This window comes from Triticum urartu, chromosome 1A (genome assembly GCF_056163025.1).
Source record: "Triticum urartu cultivar PI428250 chromosome 1A, HENAU_Tu73, whole genome shotgun sequence".
In the NCBI taxonomy this organism is placed as follows: Eukaryota; Viridiplantae; Streptophyta; class Magnoliopsida; order Poales; family Poaceae; genus Triticum; species Triticum urartu.
The window spans coordinates 526,578,608-526,597,075 of record NC_141873.1 but is presented as its reverse complement, the minus strand read 5'-3'; the positions used below and the strand labels follow the sequence as shown (position 1 = coordinate 526,597,075).

Genomic DNA, 18,468 nt, shown 5'->3' with positions numbered 1-18,468 from the left:
TTAAGAAAAATGTGGTTTATTTCTCTAAGCACCTCCCCTAACCACCTTGCATTGTACAAGGCCTTAGCTGACTAGGGGAGAGAGAGAGAGAGAGAGGGAGAGAGAGAGAGAGAGAGAGAGGGAAATGCCACGTGAGCAGCGGTTGGTCCAAACCGGCCGAGTCAGTAGCGAAACCGTGTCGCCTTTTCACAAGGGCGAAAAATGACTGGTTTGGAGAGTTCATGGAGCTGTCTCTCTGGTTTGAGAGTCAAGGGACCAAAGTGAAAGTTGAGGGAACAAAAATGGATTGTTCACGTTTTTTGAAGAATCTAAAATCTTCCTGTGATCAAAACAAGCTGCGTGCATCACTTTTATTATTTCAACAAGGAACATTGATTTGCAATTAGACATGCACAACCCCATATACACGAACAATTCCGTAGCTTGGCTACAATTGAACCAAGGAATAACCAAAGAAAAGAAAAAAAAAGGCAACAAGTGAAAGAATCGCGAAATTTTACGACATGAACTCGCTTTGCAGGTTGAAGGAAACAATCGTCAAATTTTACCATGCATGCACGTACGTGCGCAGCTGCTGCACTACGTATACGTACTGCACTTATTAGTAGTGGTTGATTGCGCGGCAGCTCTTCCTGATCTGGCCCTGGTAGCCGGTCTTGACTTCGATGCCGGCCATCTTCACCATGGCCTTCTCGAACCTGTCCTCCCACCACCCGGGGATTTTGGCGTTCTCCACCACCATTCTCGCCGTCTCTGCCGACGTCATGAGCGCCGCGTCGGAGGTGAAGAGCACCGTGTGCGACAGCACGTTCTTGTAATACTGTCTGTCCAGCTTGTTGGGCGTCACCACGTCCTGCATCACCGTCGGGTCGTTACCGCCCGGCGTCGCGTCGGCCGGGCACTGCCCCCGCAGGAACGCGGCCAGGCCTCCGTTGATGTCAGAGGGGGTGTTGAGGCGGTCGGAGACGAAGGACGAGCAGTGGGAACGCCCGATGGTGTGCGCGCCGGAGAGGACGACCAGGTCCTCCGCGTTGAGGCCCTTGATGACGAAGCTAGCGACGAGGTCGCTGAGGTTGGACGTCGGCGGGACCAGGAACTTGAGCGGCTCGGAGGCGTTGGAGAAGGTGCCGTCGCGGCGGCCGGACGGCATCTGGAAGTTTATCTTGCCCCTGCTGAGGATGCAGGATGCGTCACGGGCCGCGAAGGCGACAATGTCTGCACAGGAGACGACGCCCGGGCAGGCCACCTCGAGGGCGTCCTTGATCGCGTCAATCAGCTCAAAGCCGCGTAGGGTAGGGTCGTTCGGCGGGCTGAGCTTCTCCGGCGTCGGGCTGAACGGGGTCGGGTCCAGGAGGACGGAAGCATCACAGCCCTAATAATCATCAACTCAACGAGATTAATCGAGTCTGACTAATCAGCTATGTACGTACATACGTATATGTTTGCAAATTCGTTAGTACCTCGACGAAACAGTCGTGGAAGAGCATGCGGATCATGGCGGCGCCATTGCCGGGGTTCTGGGAGACGGCCTTCTCCATGACGCCCTTGACGACGGCCTCCGCCTGGGGGCACTTGTCGTGGTAGTAGCCGATCTCCAGTGGCCAGAAAGGGCTGGCCTGGCATCCCACTGCGAGGAGCAGCAAGGCACAAGCCACCAAAACCTGCAGCTTTGCAGCAACAGCCGCCATTTCTATTTCTTCGAAGCTAGCAGAAGAGAGATCAAGTGTGAGAAGTGCTCGATCGGTGGAGAATGCCTGTATGTTGATATACCTCGAGCAGGAAGCTATCTACTTATATAGCTTGTCCAACAGTATATGCACATATATGTTGGCATGTGCTTAAAATTAACAATGGTTATCTTAGCTTCGTTGGAACGTTACTGCACCGGGTTGTTGCCACCGATCGTCATTGAATTCGTTGACTGTACTCGTCCCACCCCGTAATCAAAGGGCGCCCGTAATGATATCATACACAAATAGTAACAAACAGCTAGATGTTCACTATATGAAGCGGCCATATGCATAAGCTGGAGCTAGCTATTTCGTGATAGCTGGATCGAGCAGCTGATTGATGTAGCCAGCTCCGTGTTTCTTTCTTTCCTGCAGTTTTGAATGTATGATATGATCGACCGTACCAGTGGCAGATGGGGACGCTTGTTTTTCCGGTCGTTGAGACATCACGTACGTTAATGAAGAACGTTTCATGTGTGCTTCGTCTTCTTCAACTCCATGATTTCATGATGCGTTAATGAAGACGTCGCGTACGTTAATTTTCACTTTCTTTGAGGCCACGCGGGCGTCAACTAATAATCCCTTGGTAGCAGGAACAAAACTTTGGCCTTTTAGCAGGTGAGACGTATACTTACGTATGCTCCAGGAAGCATCATGGTACACTTTAATTTCGTCGTCTCTTTGACCAATTCATTTGTCACGTCTGATCATTAGCTAGTTTTTAGTTAGCTGAGACAATAAAGCTAAACTGTACGAGGGCTATGGCAACGCGCATGAGAACCGGCCAGCAGTTAGCGTGTGGAATGCAAGCTAATTTTTACATTTCCCTGAAAAAGAAGAAGAATAAAAGAGTTGCAACTTGCCATAAAGAATTCTAATGGTGAAAATGAATTTTGAGTTGGACCGTGAGATTGTCGATGTGATACTTCATTTTTTCTTTTGTATTCATTACTGCGGACTATGACTGGAACAAACCAAGGAATGAGCTACTAATGATGTGAATAATGTTGAAGCCACCGGTAGTACAGCTGGCGAAGATCAAAATATCAGTATTACTTATTACAGTATATGTAAATTGAACGATTTTGCTAGAGATTGTCATTTAGTAAACTCCATAGAAGCTTGCCATCTAGGTAACGACGTGTTGTTTAAATTTGTATGTGATTGGTTGTAAGATGATGGTTTACTCGATGTGGTGTTGAATGAGTGGTGAGATACTCGCAAAAAAGTAGTGGTGAGATGAGCAACGAGGATCCATATCTATGTAGATTTACATCTGAGGTCGTCTTGGAGGCGTAATCGGCCAAACAGTACTCTGAATGCCAAATCTCAGCAGTCTGAGCACATTTTCGGCCCCAGAGATAAGATCGGATGGCAATGATCCAAAGAACAAAGTTGTTCATTTTGAGCATACCGAGATTTTTCATATTGGACAATTTTTCAGTTCAGGCCATCTTGATTACCTTTTCTATTGTGTCAAAAACTGGTGTCAACACACTCCCTACCACAATTGCTATCTCACATATGATTGATAATGTTAGTATGAGGCCAAGTAATCCCCTTATATTCACTGTTTCCGCATGTTCCATCCAAAAACATGCGCCACCCTCAGTATATTTCGGCTCTATTTCCTTCCTGGTACTAAGTGTTTCACTTCCTTCTCAGCGAATAGGTAGCTCTTTTATGGTTGCAACAAGAGTGAGGTTGTTTAGTTTCACTTGCACGGATTTGCTCATTAGAATCTCCATGACCAATCCTATTAAGAAATTGTGATGTGTGTCTGAGATTAATTTTGTGAGGGAAATATGTGCCTCAGTTGTATTGTATTGCTTTCTACAAAAAAGTTGTGGTGTCTGCCTACTCTCGCACAGAAACTTCTGTAGTTCAGCTGGAGGCACAGCCCAACCAACTTAGCTAGCCACCAAGGACAAACCAAGACAGAATATTCTACCTTCCTTTCTGCATAGAAAAACTTTTGTTTTGTTTTGAGGGCACATTCCAAGTGGTTGACAAAATCAAAACAAGGCGTGTTGACATATGTATCTTCATTCTATCATTATTATTTCAGAGAAGGCCATTTGCAATGTGATGACAGGAATATATAGGCCGGATTTTTTGATCTGCAGTGGATTCTAGCTTGTGACTTTTGATCGTTGTCGACTCTAGTTTGACCATTTACGTGTCATCGCTAGTTCAAGGTTATAAGAGTACAATTGGACATTCAAATAATCTAGCACTTTCGCTACTACCAATAATTGTTTAAGAACAAACTAATGTAGCAATAATTAAAATTCAAATTGCATTTTTTTCAATTGGGAAATTCACAAACAAATCTTAATTTTTTTACAAGGCGGAACTATCCACAAATAGATACAAAAATATGATATTCTAGGGGTAAATATATAATATCAAAGCTAGTGCATTCTACAAGAATTTCACAAATATTAAGTCTATGATTAATTCCAAATAGAATAAAAAATATTGACAATCAAGTGTACATATGATTTGAAGTTCAAACAGACAACATTGTTCAGATATAAGTTCATTTTATTTATGATAATTCAGTTTCTATAAGTCAATAACCCGAGATGCTTGACATATTCATCTAAAAGTTCATTCAAATCTAACAGCATGCAGCACCGCTTCTTGGTTGTAGTAGGGACCTAGTTTCATTCATCATCTTGTATTAGTAGATTATAACCGTATAGCTATGGAATAAAACTCACTTACTCCCCGCAAAAAAATTCTAAAAACTTCTAGATTTTTTACTTGATTGACATATCAGTCCACTCGTTTCCAAAAATATAGGTCCGAGAATGCCCCCATCTTGCTCTCTTTAATTAAGAAGGTTGTTTGTGTTTGTGTGTGTGTGTGTGTGTGTGTGAGAGAGAGAGAGAGAGAGAGAGAGAGAGAGAGAGAGAGATCTACTGGGTGAAAGGAGCTCGGTTAAGGACTTGAGTATGTGACCTGAGGGTCGTAGGCTATGTGAGGTACTTTTAGGTCAGGGTCGCTATCATCCTCTAGGGCGTATATAGAATTATTTACATAGAAATAGATTAAAAAGTGCTAAATTAGATCAAATAAGACGCAAAAACTCAGAGCACCCCCAAAATGTTCAAAACTTCACCAATTCTTCATTTTTTGTCAATCTTTGCCATGCTTAGATTAGTGCAGCATTAAGTGTAGGAATCCAACCCATGCAACCTGAGTTTGCACGTCGCGGACGCTAATTTGACCATTTATAAACTATGGCTAGTTCAAGTTTACAATGCAACTATGTACAAAAGGGTCTAAGACAGGGGACCCGATGTCTCCTATCTTGTTCAACATAGTGGCAGATATGTTGGCAATTCTCATAGGTAGAGCTAAAGAGGACGGCCAAGTAGGAGAACTAGTACCACATCTTGAGGATGGTGTCTATACCACAATATGCTGACGACACTATTATTTTCACAGAATATGATCTGGCAAAGGCCAGAAATATGAAGCTCATGCTATGCCTATTCGAACAATTTTCGGGATTAAAGATTAATTTTAACAGAAGTGAATTGTTCTATTTTGACAGAGCCATAGATGAACAAGATGCTTATAGACAATTGTTCGAATGTGGACTGGGTACGCTACCTATCTGGGCATACCAATTCACCATCGCAAGCTTTTTAATAAGGAATGGAAGTGTGTTGAAGATCGATTTGAAAAAAACTAAGCTGTTGGAAGGGTAAGCTTATGTCTTACAGTGGTCGGTTGGTACTGATAAACTTAGTGCCCACGGGTATGCTGATGTTCCTTATGTCTTTCTTTCAAGTACCGATAGGGGTACGGAAAAGGTTAGATTTCTATCGATCACGACTTTGCTATCAATGCGGTGAAATAAAGAGAAAGTATAGGCTAACGAAGTGGGATATCATTTGTAGACCAAAGGACCAGGATGGGCTCGGGATTGAGAATTTAGAGGTAAAAAATAGATGTCTGCTCAGTAAATGGTTGTACAGGCTTTCTGTTGAGACCAAAGGCACATGGGTATAATTTTTTCGTAATAAGTACCTACAATTTAAGACCTTGGCCTAAGTTACCGTTAGACCCCAATGATTCACCTTTCTAGATGGGGTTAATGAGAACGAAATCGGTCTTCTTTCATAGGACTAAATTCATGATAGGAAACGGTAATTCGACTAGATTCTGGGAGGATACTTGGCTAGGGGAGACGCCTTTAGCCACATAATATCTGTCTCTGTGTAATATTGTACAGCGTAAGAAGGCTTATGTTGCCATGGTATTACAGTATACTCCTCTAAAGATTCAATTCCAGAGATCTTTATTAGGAGACCAATGGGACGCATGGCTACATCTAGTGCGAAGGTTGATGGATGTTCACATCTCTGATGAGCCAGATACTATTTACTGGAGACTATATAGGAATGAAATCTTCATAGTGAAATCTATCTATGTAGACTTAATTGACTCTGGTCCAATTTTGAAATCGATACATATTTGGAAGATTAAAGTGGCTTTAAGAATCAATGTCTTCATGTGGTTACTTCACAAGGAAGTGACTCTGACCAAGGATAACTTGGCAAAGCAAAGTTTGTAGGGTAGCCAACGATGAAACTATTAAACACCTCTTTCCCGATTGTCCCCTTGCCAAACTATTATGGTGTTCAATTCATATAGCCTTTAATATCACCCCTGCAAATAATATTCACACATTATTAAGGATGTGACTAAATGGAGTAGAGTCAAATAATGTGAGGCATTCGAATAGGAGTACGCATTACTTTGGGCTATATGGAACATCGGAAATGATATGGTTTTTAATAGACAAACTCGTACAATTTTTTTGTAGGTTATCTACAGGGTCACTACTTGGGTCAGTACGTGGTCGTTACTCACTCTTGCGGAAACTAGGGAGCCTTTGGTTACTGGGTCTACCCGATGAGAGATGGTAGTTCGGGATATCTACAACCGGTTTGGATGGCGGCCCAATAATAGGCTAGGTGTTTAGTCATCTCATTCTATTTTGGCCGTTCGTGGCAACTTTTACGTTTTCTTTAACTTTTTTTGCTCCGAGCAAGCTTGTACTAGACAACGGACCTTTCAGATTATTTGTTTAATAATAGGGTTGCATGCATCATTCTGGATCGGAGAGGCCGGGGTTGATCCTCATTTTTTTAAATGCAAGGCTTACTTGTTCCTGGGAACATGTTATTGGAGCATTAGGTTTTTCAATTTGGAGGAGGTAGTTTGCATGTTTTTATAAAAGCAAATTCTTCACAAACGCACACATATACCCCTTGCTGTTTCTAATCTCTTTTACCCTGTTTCGAGGAGAAAAAAAAGATCAAAATTAGAATTTGTCGCAAAAATTTGCAGGGGCACGCACCTACCTAGCATGGCCTGGCTGCACGATTGCATCACGATTCGCAAAGTCATTGGATTCCGCATGAGGGCACAACATGTTTTAAGTTAGTTTCTGTAACTTGGTGATTTTGGTGTTCGCTGGTTTCAAGTTTCCGAACTTGAAACATGGTGAAGTTTTTTTTTAAAAGAACGTCAAAGCCTATTCGAAGGCGGTCTTATTTGAAAGCTCTTGTCGCAAGAAACACGAATATGCATATCACAAATCCTAGTGCGGTTTCTGAAACTTGCAGATTTGGTTTTCGCTCGTACCTAGTTTCAGAGTGTGAAACTTGTTGAAGTTTCAAAAACTCATCGAATCCTACTCAAAAGTGGTCTTATTTGAAAGCCCTCTGCACAAGAAACACATATATTCAAACTCCTATGGCGTTCACTCAATTCAAAGGATACAAAAGATTCAAAATTGAAACCCAAAAATGGGGATGGTTCCCTGCAGCTGCGTGCCACAAATCCTCTCTCAAATTTGATGCCTTTTTCTATGTGGATAGGTTCGCTTTACTACATCAAAGCGAATAGAGAAAACAGTAAACTGGAGGATGGGATTTGTTAATGATCTTGCTAGTTGTATGAAGGCCAGGGAAAGCAATATCTAGGCATGTCAAGCACGGCAACAACATTTCACTTGCTCTGCCTTCTAGCAAATAACTTGCTCTTAAAAAAAGGCTACTGTATTTTTTTCAAATTTAGGAGCGTAGCTCCCAATTTCATTTCATGGAGAATGAAACTGATAAATACAGAACAACTGTCTCAGCTGATCCATCAAAATAAAGGTTCAGCAAAGCTAGTAAAAAAATTGAACCAAACCCATAGAACAATCATTCTACGGTATATATTAATAAATCAAAAATCCATATTTACATGCCAAAAAAAAGAAAAAAGGGAATCTACAATGGACACTATCCAATGCTAGTTTTGGGAATCTTCATGGATAAACTAGTATCAAGCTTGATCGACTCAATCGCTGAGTTGTTCCCTGAATTTTACTTTTATCCTATGTCTGAGGAGAAGATCAGATCTGAGCAATCGTCTCCATGAGAGCATTGAAACTGTATGAGCTTGGAATATTTTGTCGTTTCTCTGCATCGAGATATGCCAACATCCCATGGTAGTAACTTCAAAGGCAATGGGTCTTGGCAGAGTATTCATAAGCAGTTTGATCTCATCAAAATTTGAAATACCCTTGTTTTTGTTGTGTACAATTGAATCCTAGCAACCCAGAGCAAAGTCATAGTCCCAAAACAAGTGCATAGTTGTTTCTTCCACATTATTCTGATAGATTTCACAGTTGTAAGAGGGCAAGTGGAAGGTTTTCCGATGTAGAAGGTTTCTTGTGTTAACTCTATCATGTAACAAGAGCCACAAAAAGATTTTAAATCTGGGCATGGAGGCATTTTTCCAAAGCTTTTTGAAGAGAGGATCCGCAGGCGGCCTAGCTGTCAGGCTTTTATGCATCTTGATTGAAGAGAATTCGAAGTCTCCCCATGGGTATTTCCATCTGTCCCTATTACTGGAAGTTTGAATAGCCTGAGTGATACTTTGAATCTCTTGGAATTGTTGATAAGCCTGAGCAGACAATGGAGTATGAAAGCCCTAAAGAGGATCTAAATTCTGAGTAAGCTCCTGTATGGACATAGTAGCATTGATAGCAAAGGATAAGAGCTCAAGGTATTTGTTCTTGAGGATTCCATGCCTCGAGTCATCCTGTCAGAGCAAGATTGTGTTACCTTGCCCCACAATTCCTTGGGTTAAAATCTTGAAATTAGGTAACAATATAGCCACGTATTTTCACCAAAAGGAACCCAGTTCGCTGTTAGAATGGAAACCATCAGAGTAGTATGATTCCTAGATGAGTTTCACCCAAGGGAGTTTGTCCTCATGAAAGAACTTGTGTATGTGCTTCATCAATAGGCACTTGTTGTGAGAGGCCAGATTTAGAACCCTAAGGCCTCCTTGATCTTTTGGGATACAAACTTTTTCCCAAGCAATGAGAGCAGGGCCTCTATCTTGTCCACCATACTTTCTCCAAAAACGGTGTCTCAAATATTTGTTGATATGTTCAAGAATTCCAACTGGCGGCCTTAATGTGCTCATGTAAAAAGTGGGCAGGCTGGTGAAGACTAGTTTTAGCAGTGTAAGCTTGTCACCATATGAAAGAAATGTGGAGCAGCCAGTCAATCTTTTATCAATCCTTTGCAACATAGGAGCAAAATCTACCAGTTTTGGCTTGATCAAACTAAGAGGCAGACCAAGGTAAGTGAATGGAAGGCTACCAACAGAACATCCCAATGTAGTGGCCAGAGGAGTCATCGTATTTTGATTTGTGTTGATGGGCACCATAATGGTTCATAGTTTATTCTCATCCCAGTGAAAACAGAGAAGTGCATCGGGAGGTTCTTGAGTTGTTGGATATGGGTTGTACATGCAGGCATTATCAGAACGGTGTCATCAACATGTTGTATTACAGAAAAATCAGAGCATGGGTGATTCTGAAGAGGAGCTTTGATAAGATCTGTGTGCATGGCCTCATTTAGGATTGACTGCAAAGTATGAGCTGCAAGTACAATAATAAAGGGGAAAGAGGATCTCCTTGTCTAATACTTGTTCCGCAAAGGAACTACTTGCCAGGGACACCATTCAATAATACAGACGAATACCCAGATTTGAAGATCATATTCATCCACATAAGCCATTCTTCTCCAAAACCCCTTGCTTTTAAGATCTCTAGAATAGTGCCATGCTCAGTTAAGTCAAAAGCTTTTTCAAAGTCAAGTCTTAGTATGAGAAGCTCCTTTTTGGATGAGTGGCATTGATGGATAAATTCATATGCCTAGGCTAAGAAGTCATGAATAGACCTTGACTTGAGGAATCCATACTGGTTATTGTGCACCAGCTTCAGGATGACCTTTTGCAATCTATTTGCCAAGAGCTTGGTTATGACCTTAACAAAGCAGTTCAATAAAGATATGGGCCTATAGTCATTGGCAAAAAATGGACAGTCTTTCTTTGGGATGAGAGTGATATAGGAAATATTGATACTCTGCAGGTTAACTGACCCCTTGGAAAAACCCTCAATGAGAGCAAAAAGTCTGGAGCAATGATATCCCACCAATGTTTGATGAAATTGATGTTGAAACCATCTGAACTAGGTGACTTATCAAAAGGAAGTTCTTTGATGACAATCTCAATTTCTCCTTAGAAAAAGGTTCCTCCAGTACTGACAGGTCCAAATTTGTTTTTAGCAGGTCTCCCAAATTGAGCAGATTGTGTGTGGGAACATAAGTAATCGGTTTCTATTGGAAAGCATTCCAAAGAATGTTTGCTTTAGCAGTGTGATCTTTGAAGTTGTTACCAAACTCATCTTGAAAACAGTCTATATGATTGACTCTGTATTTGATTGTTGCTTTGGCTTGAAAAAACTTGGAGTTAGTTCCCCAAATTTGACCCATCTAATAGTAGACCTCTATTCCAAATATAGCCTCTGCCAATTTAAAAGTTTCAAAAGGTGGTCTTTAAGGAAATCTTCCATTCCATCAGCATCAGATAGTGGTCTGAATTCTTCCAAGGAGTCCAGCAACAGAAGGAGCACATTAGTGGCTTGGATGGATCTGCTAAGGTTTGAAATTGATTTAGACTAAATCTTTAATCCTTTCCTTAGCATTTTAAATTTTGCATTGATTATTTTAGCACTGTCAGAAATCTACAAGTCCTATTCCCAATTTTGTTTCACAAAATCCTTAAAGCCATCAATTTGTAGCAAAAAATTTCAAATATGAAAATGGAGGCTTTGGGAATATGAGTTCCAATTTGAATCAGACAGGGGGTGTGATCAGATACAAATTTGTCTAGGGGAAGTGCAAGAATGTTAGGGTACTGCACTGTCCAAGCCTCTAAAGTAAACACCCAATCAAGTTTCTCTAACAAAGGTGCACTCTACATGTTTCTCCAAGTGTAGTTTCGTACTTTAAGTGGGATTTCTACTAAAGGCAGGGAGCTGATTGCCTTATTAAAACTAAGCATATCTGAGAAGTTGCCTCCTTCCCTGTTTCAGTTGCTTGGGTACCTGATATAGTTGAAGTCTCCCATTATAATCCAATTAGTATCCTCAAGTATTTGAATGTTCTTAAGCCAGTCAAGGAAAACAACCCTCTCAGCCTCTTGGCAGGGACCATAGATGTTGGTGAGAATCCATGAGTCACCAGTCAATTTTGAAATGAATCTAATGGAAAGTGAAAAATCATTCTGAAAAATATTTTCTCCAGAGAAACTGAGTCATTCCAAGCAATGAGAAGACCTCCAGATGCTCCCATAGAAGGCAGAAATTCAAATTTATTAATTTTCCTAGGACATAAGTTCTTAATGTATCTGGCATCAAAAGATTCTCTCATTGTTTCTTGAAGACAAATAATGTCACTATTGGACTCCACAATATTATTTATGAAAGCCAACCACTTGTTGTTGTCATTAATGCCCCTGATATTCCAGTTGAGGATGTTCCAGTTTCTATTCATTATCAGTGTGTAGTACTGTAGTAATTGAACTAGTGAAAGAGTTCCATCTGAACAGCAGGGTGCCCATATGAGATGCTATTAGAGGCAAACCTCGAACAATATAATGTTTCCAATCCTGACAATTCCTCCAAGCATAACACACAGAGAGCATTCTATAAATATAAGCCACTAAGATCCAGAGAAGAACAAATATTGAAACAATCCACAGGTCCATTACAATAAACTAACAAAAGGGCTTGCTCATCTCAAAGTATAACCAGAGTAACATTTGATCCATACTAAAGCAAAAGATCTTCCACATGATTAACTAAGAAAATATGACTTGTAGGTGCAGGCTCTACTACTGCTCATCCACCTTGTCTTTCTTCTAGGCTCCTTTGGCTCCTCCTTTGCTGCCCTTCTTCTTCTTTGGCTGTTGTAGCATCTCCTTAGAGCAATCCTTTTCAGTAGCCTTGCAAAAGGACATAGACATATTCTTAACAATTTTAGGAGCAATGAAAGGAGGGCTGGAGGAGCAGAGGAAATAGTTCTTATTCTGGCATGTTCATCTCTTAAAACCATTATTTAGCTGTTGAATCCTACAACTTCTTCTTACTTCAGTCTCAACAAAAGGAGCTTTTTCCTTCCTTTTCCTCTGGGCGTGGATGGCTGAGGTACTGGCAGGGAGAGTCTTCTCTTCTGAAATATCTCTCTTGATTGGAGGAGTAGATGGGTTTGGAGCAGAAGAAGCTTCTTCTTCTAACCCCATCTGCTGGTAGGTTGGAGGCTGTGTAGTTGGGCATTTATCAGGAAGCATAAAAGATATATTGTTGGTAGAAGGTCCTTCTATGATATAGTTCCATGATATGTCTCCAACGTATCTATAATTTTTATTGTTCCATGATATTATATTATCTGTTTGGATGTTTAATGGGCTTTAATATGCTCTTTTATATTATTTTTGGGACTAACCTATTAACCGGAGGCCCAGTGCCAGTTTCTGTTTTTTTGCCTATTTTAGAGTTTCACAGAAAAGGAATACCAAACGGAATCCAAACGGAATGAAACCTTAGCGATGATCTTTCTTGGACCGAAAGCAATCCAGAAGACTTGGAGTCGAAGTATGGAACTCCGCGAGGCGGCCACGAGGCAGGAGGGTGCGCCCAGGGGGGTAGGCGCGCCCCCACCCTCGTGGGCCCCTCATAGCTCCACCGACGTACTTATTTCGCCTATATATACTCTTATACCCAAGATCGATCACAGAGAGCCACGAAACCACTTTTCCACCGCCGCAACCTTCTGTACCCGTGAGATCCCATCTTGGGGCCTTTTCCACGATCTGCCGGAGGGGGAATCGATCACGGAGGGCTTCTACATCAACACCATAGCCTCTTCGATGAATCATGAGTAGTTTACCAAAAACCGTCGGGTCCATAGTTATTAGCTAAATGGCTTCTTCTTCTCTCTCTCTCTTTGATTCTCAATACAAAGTTCTCCTCGATGTTCTTGGATATCTAATCGATGTAATACTCTTTTGCGGTGTGTTTTCTGAGATCCTATGAATTGTGGGTTTATGAACAAGATTATCTATGAATATTATTTGCTTCTTCTTTGAATTCTTATATGCATGATTTGATATCTTTGCAAGTCTCTTCGAATTATCGGTTTAGTTTGGCCTACTAGATTGATATTTCTTGCAATGGGAGAAGTGCTTAGCTTTGGGTTCAATCTTGCGGTGTCCTTTCCCAGTGACAGTAGGGCAGCAACGCACGTATTGTATTGTTGCCATTGAGGATAAAAAGATGAGGTTTATATCATATTGCTTGAGTTTATCCCTCAACATCATGTCATCTTGCTTAATGTGTTACTCTGTTCTTATGAACTTAATACTCTAGATGCATACTGGATAGCGGTCGATGTGTGGAGTAATAGTAGTAGATGCAGAATCGTTTCGATCTACTTGACACGAACATGATGCCTATATTCATGATCATTGCCTTAGATATCTTCATAACTATGCGCTTTTCTATAAATTGCTCGGCAGTAATTTGTTCACCCATTGTAATACACACTATCTTGAGGGAAGACACTAGAGAAACCTATGGCCCCCGGGTCTCTTTCTTATTATATTACATCTCTTTTATTTACATCGCGTCTCGTTTACTATTTTGCAATCTTTACTTTCCAATCTATACAACAAAAATACCAAAAATATTTACTTTACTATCTTTATTAGATCTCACTTTTGCAAGTGACCGTGAAGGGATTGACAACTCCTTTATCGCGATGGTTGCAGGGTTCTTGATTGTTTGTGCAGGTACTAGGTGACTTGTGCGTTGTCTCCTACTGGATTGATACATTGGTTCTCAAAACTAAGGGAAATACTTAGTGAAGAGGAAAGGGTGATGCAGCAAAGTAGCATAAGTATTTCCCTCAGTTTTGAGAACCAAGGTATCAATCTAGTAGGAGACAACGCACAAGTCACCTAGTACCTGCACAAACAATCAAGAACCTTGCAACCAATGCAATAAAGGGGTTGTCAATCCCTTCACGGCCACTCGCAAAAGTTAGATCTAATAAAGATAGTAAAGTGAATATTTTTGGTATTTTTGTTGTATAGATTGGAAAGTAAAGATTGCAAAATAGTAAACGAGATGCGATGTAAATAAAATAGATGCAATATAATAAGAAAGAGACCCCGGGGCCATAGGTTTCACTAGAGGCTTCTCTCAAGATAGCGTGTATTACGGTGGGTGAACAAATTGCTGTCGAGCAATTGATAGAAAAGTGCATATTATGAAGATATCTAAGGCAATGATCAGGAATATAGGCATCACGTCCGTGTCAAGTAGATCGAAACGATTCTGCATCTACTATTATTACTCCACACATCGACCGGTATCCACTATGCATCTAGAGTATTAAGTTCATAAGAACAGACTAACGTATTAAGCGAGGCAATGGTGTTGATGTAGAAGCCCCCCGTGATCGATTCCCCCTCCGGCAGATCGCCGGAAAAGGCCCCAAGATGGGATCTCACGGGTACAGAAGGTTGCAGCGGTGGAAAAGTGGTTTCCTGGCTCTCTGCGATCGATCCAGGGTATAAGAGTATATATAGGCGAAAGAAGTATGTCGGTGGAGCTACGAGGGGGCCACGAGGGTGGGGGCGCGCCCTCCTGCCTCGTGGCCGCCTCGTGGAGTTCCAGACTTCGACTCCAAGTCTTCTGGATTGCTTTCGGTCCAACAAAGATCATCGTGAAGGTTTCATTCCGTTTGGTATTCCTTTTCTGCGAAACTCTAAAATAGGCAAAAAAATAGAAACTGGCACTGGGCCTCCGGTTAATAGGTTAGTCCCAAAAATAATATAAAAGAGCATATTAAAGCCCAGTAAACATCCAAAATAGATAATATAATAGCATGGAACAATCAAAAATTATAGATAGGTTGGAGACGTATCATTCCACAGTTTTGAGCTCAATAGGGATTTGGCCCAATCAAAATTGTCAGTTGATAACAAAGCCAAATTGATGAATTTGGACCATTCCGTAGGTACCTGAATAGCTGATACGTCTTCAACGTATCTATAATTTTTGATTGTTCCATGCTGTTACATTATCAATCTTGGATGTTATATGATCATATTATAGTCATTTTATATCATTTTTTGGTACTAACCTATTGACATAGTGCCAAGTGCCAGTTGTTTTTTCCATGTTTATTACATCACAGAAAATCAACATCAAATGGAGTCCAAATGCCATGAAACTTTACGAAGAATTTTTATGGGCCAGAAGGAACATAACGGGCCCTGGCTGCGCCTAGGGGGTGCCCCGAGGGAGGCACAACCCACCAAGGCGCGCCAGGAGGCCCAGGTGCGCCCTGGTGGGTTGTGCCCACCTCGGGTGCCCCCAGACCGCCTCTTTGTTCTATAAATACCCCAATATACCCAAACCCGTAGGGGAGTCGACAAAATATTGATCCAGCCGCCGCAGAGTCCAGAACCACCAGATCCAATCTAGACACCATCTCGGATGGGGTTCACCACCTCCATTGGTGCCTCTCCGATGACGCGTGAGTAGTTCTTTGTAGACCTTCGGGTCCGTAGTTAGTAGCTAGATGGATACTCTCTCTCTTGATTATCAATACAATGGTCTCTTGGAGATCCATATGATGTAAATATTTTTGCGGTGTGTTTGTTGGGATCGATGAACTTTGAGTTTATGATCAGATCTATGTTTTTATATCCATGAAAGTATTTGAGTTTCTTTGATCTCTTTTATGCATGATCTCTTATAGCCTGATATTTCTTCTCAGATATTTGGGTTTTGTTTGGCCAACTTGATCTTGCAATGGGAGGAGGTGCTTTGTAGTGGGTTCGATCTTATGGTGCTTGATCCCAGTGACAGAAAGGGAACCGACACGTATGTATCGTTGCTACTAAGGATAAACCGATGGGGTCTATCTCTACATAGATAGATCTTGTCTACATCATGTCATCGTTCTGATTGCATTACTCCGTTTCTCCATGAACTTAATACACTAGATGCATGCTGGATAGCGGTCGATGTGTGGAGTAATAGTAGTAGATGCAGGCAGGAGTCGGTCTACTAATCTTGGACATGATGCCTATATAATGATCATTGCCTGGATATCGTCATGAGTATTTGAAGTTCTATCAATTTCCCAATAGTAATTTGTTCACCCACCGCTTTGCTATTTTTCTCGAGAGAAGCCACTAGTGAAATCTACGGCCCCCGGGTCTCTTTCTCATATTATTTGCCTTTGCGATCTACTTTTATTTGCATTTATTTTCAGATCTATTAATCCAAAAACCCCAAAATACTTTGTTACACTTTATTTTATTTGCGATCTATTTATCCAATCTTTTACAACTTTTTTCCTATCACGCACCAATTTCTGGCACTGTTACCTGAAAGGGATTGACAACCCTTTTAACATGTCAGGTTGCGAGGAGTTGTTATCTGTGTGCAGGGGCTGTTTATGTTGTGTTGCTTGGTTCTCCTACTGGTTCGATAACCTTGGTTTCATATGTGAGGGAAATACCTACTGCCGCTGTGCTGCATCATCCCTTCCTCTTTGGGGAAATACCGATGTAGCTTCAAGCAACATCAAAAGGAATTTCTGGCGCCGTTGTCGGGGAGGATCTTCAACATATACCAGGTTCCTAATCACAAATCTCATCTCCTTGCAATTTACATTATTTGCCATTTGCCTCTCGTTTTCCTCTCCCCCACTTCACAAAAATTTGCCGTTTTTATTCGCCCCTCTTTTTCATCTGCCGTTTTCTCATCGGATCTTTCCTTTGCTTCCAATCTAAGTGATTTTAGTATGGCACCAACAGATGATGGCCTAACTCCTAAGATTGGACGTACGGGCAATCTGGATGCTAAAACTTTTATCTTGGGGCAAGGGAACATTATGGAAAAAGAATGTATCCAAGAATTTTTCAGTTGTGTTGGGAATATAAGTCTTGGTGATGCTCCTATACTTAAAACTACTAGATCTTATGTGGATGCTATTTCAGCACTAGTTTTGAAACTTGAAAGTAAATTTATTCGTACTCATCCTACTTTGCAAAGATTGTTTTTTAGCTTCGCGTTATAAAGAATCCTAGAGCTAAAAAGTTGGCCACTCTCGTTCTTATGAATGAGTTTGACTACATAATACGGGAAGCTAGGGAAATCTTTGATTTTTATGGTATGGATCATGAAAAACCTGTGATAGATGAAATTCTTTACAATAGTGACTATGCTTTAAGACATTTGCTTGGGGATAATAAAATCTTTGATGATAATCTTAAAAAGGAAGTCCCCATTCTAGATATAATCCAACAAGTTCTCAACAATGTTAACCAACATTACTCTTGGATTGTTGCGGGGAATCAAAGGGGTTATGATGAACATCAACTTAGGAATGCTATGGTTTCTATGGATAATATGTTTTATGTTGTGTTTACAAAACCCCATGATGAAAGCACCTCTAAGAAGGTTAAGAAGAAAAATAACAAAACTTAGATCCTTGCTTTATGCCTAGCTAAGGGCGTAAAACTATCGCGCTTGTTGGGAGGCAACCCAATGAATACAATTTATTTTTGCTTTTTTGCTTCCTGTTATTGAGTGTCGGCACAATTATGCTACTGTTATGATTGTTTTTTATGTTTTAATTAGTGTTTGTGCCAAGTAAAGCCTTTAGGATCTTCTTGGGTGATAGTTGTTTGATCTTGCTGAAAAAACAGAAACTTTTGTGCTCATGAAAATTATTATTATGTTTTACCACAGTGCGACAAAATACCCATTCCAATTGCAGTAGATCAATATACAAAATTTCCAGGCCATCCTAATTTTTCAGAATTTTTGGATTTACAGAAGTATTCGAAATAGTTAGATTACTATAGACTGTTCTATTTTGAAAGATTCTATTTTCTTTGTGTTGTGTGCTTATTTTGATGGCTCTATGGTTTTCTTTTATGAGTTTTTGCCATAGAAAAGTTGGAATACAGTAGATATAATACAAGAACAAAATATGAATTGGTTTGATACAACACTTATACTAGTGATTTATTATTCTTATACTAACGGATCTCACGAAGGTTTTGTTGAGTTTTGTGTGATTGAAGTTTTCAAGTTTTGGGTTATCTTACGCTGGATGAAGGAATAAGGAGTAGAAGAGCCTAATCTTGGGGATGCCCCGGCATCCCAAGCTATTATCCAAAAATGAGCAACCAACTAAGCTTGGGGATGCCCCCGAGTGGCATCTCCTCTTTCTTATAACGACCAACGGTATTTTACTCGAAACTATATTTTTATCCATCACAT

General features: G+C 40.8%; 1 protein-coding gene across 1 annotated transcript; it reads right to left on the bottom strand.

Moving 5' to 3' along the window:
• Nucleotides 1-322: 322 nt before the first annotated feature.
• On the bottom strand, nt 323-1,780 carry LOC147992203 (peroxidase 2-like). The gene is made up of 2 exons (XM_087528562.1): nt 1,461-1,780; nt 323-1,372 (listed from the first exon to the last, which is right to left on the bottom strand). The coding sequence occupies exons 1-2, from the start codon at nt 1,686-1,688 to the stop codon at nt 602-604; spliced, it is 999 nt and encodes a 332-aa protein (XP_087384688.1). The 5' UTR covers nt 1,689-1,780; the 3' UTR covers nt 323-601.
• Between the last annotated feature and the right edge of the window lie 16,688 nt (nt 1,781-18,468).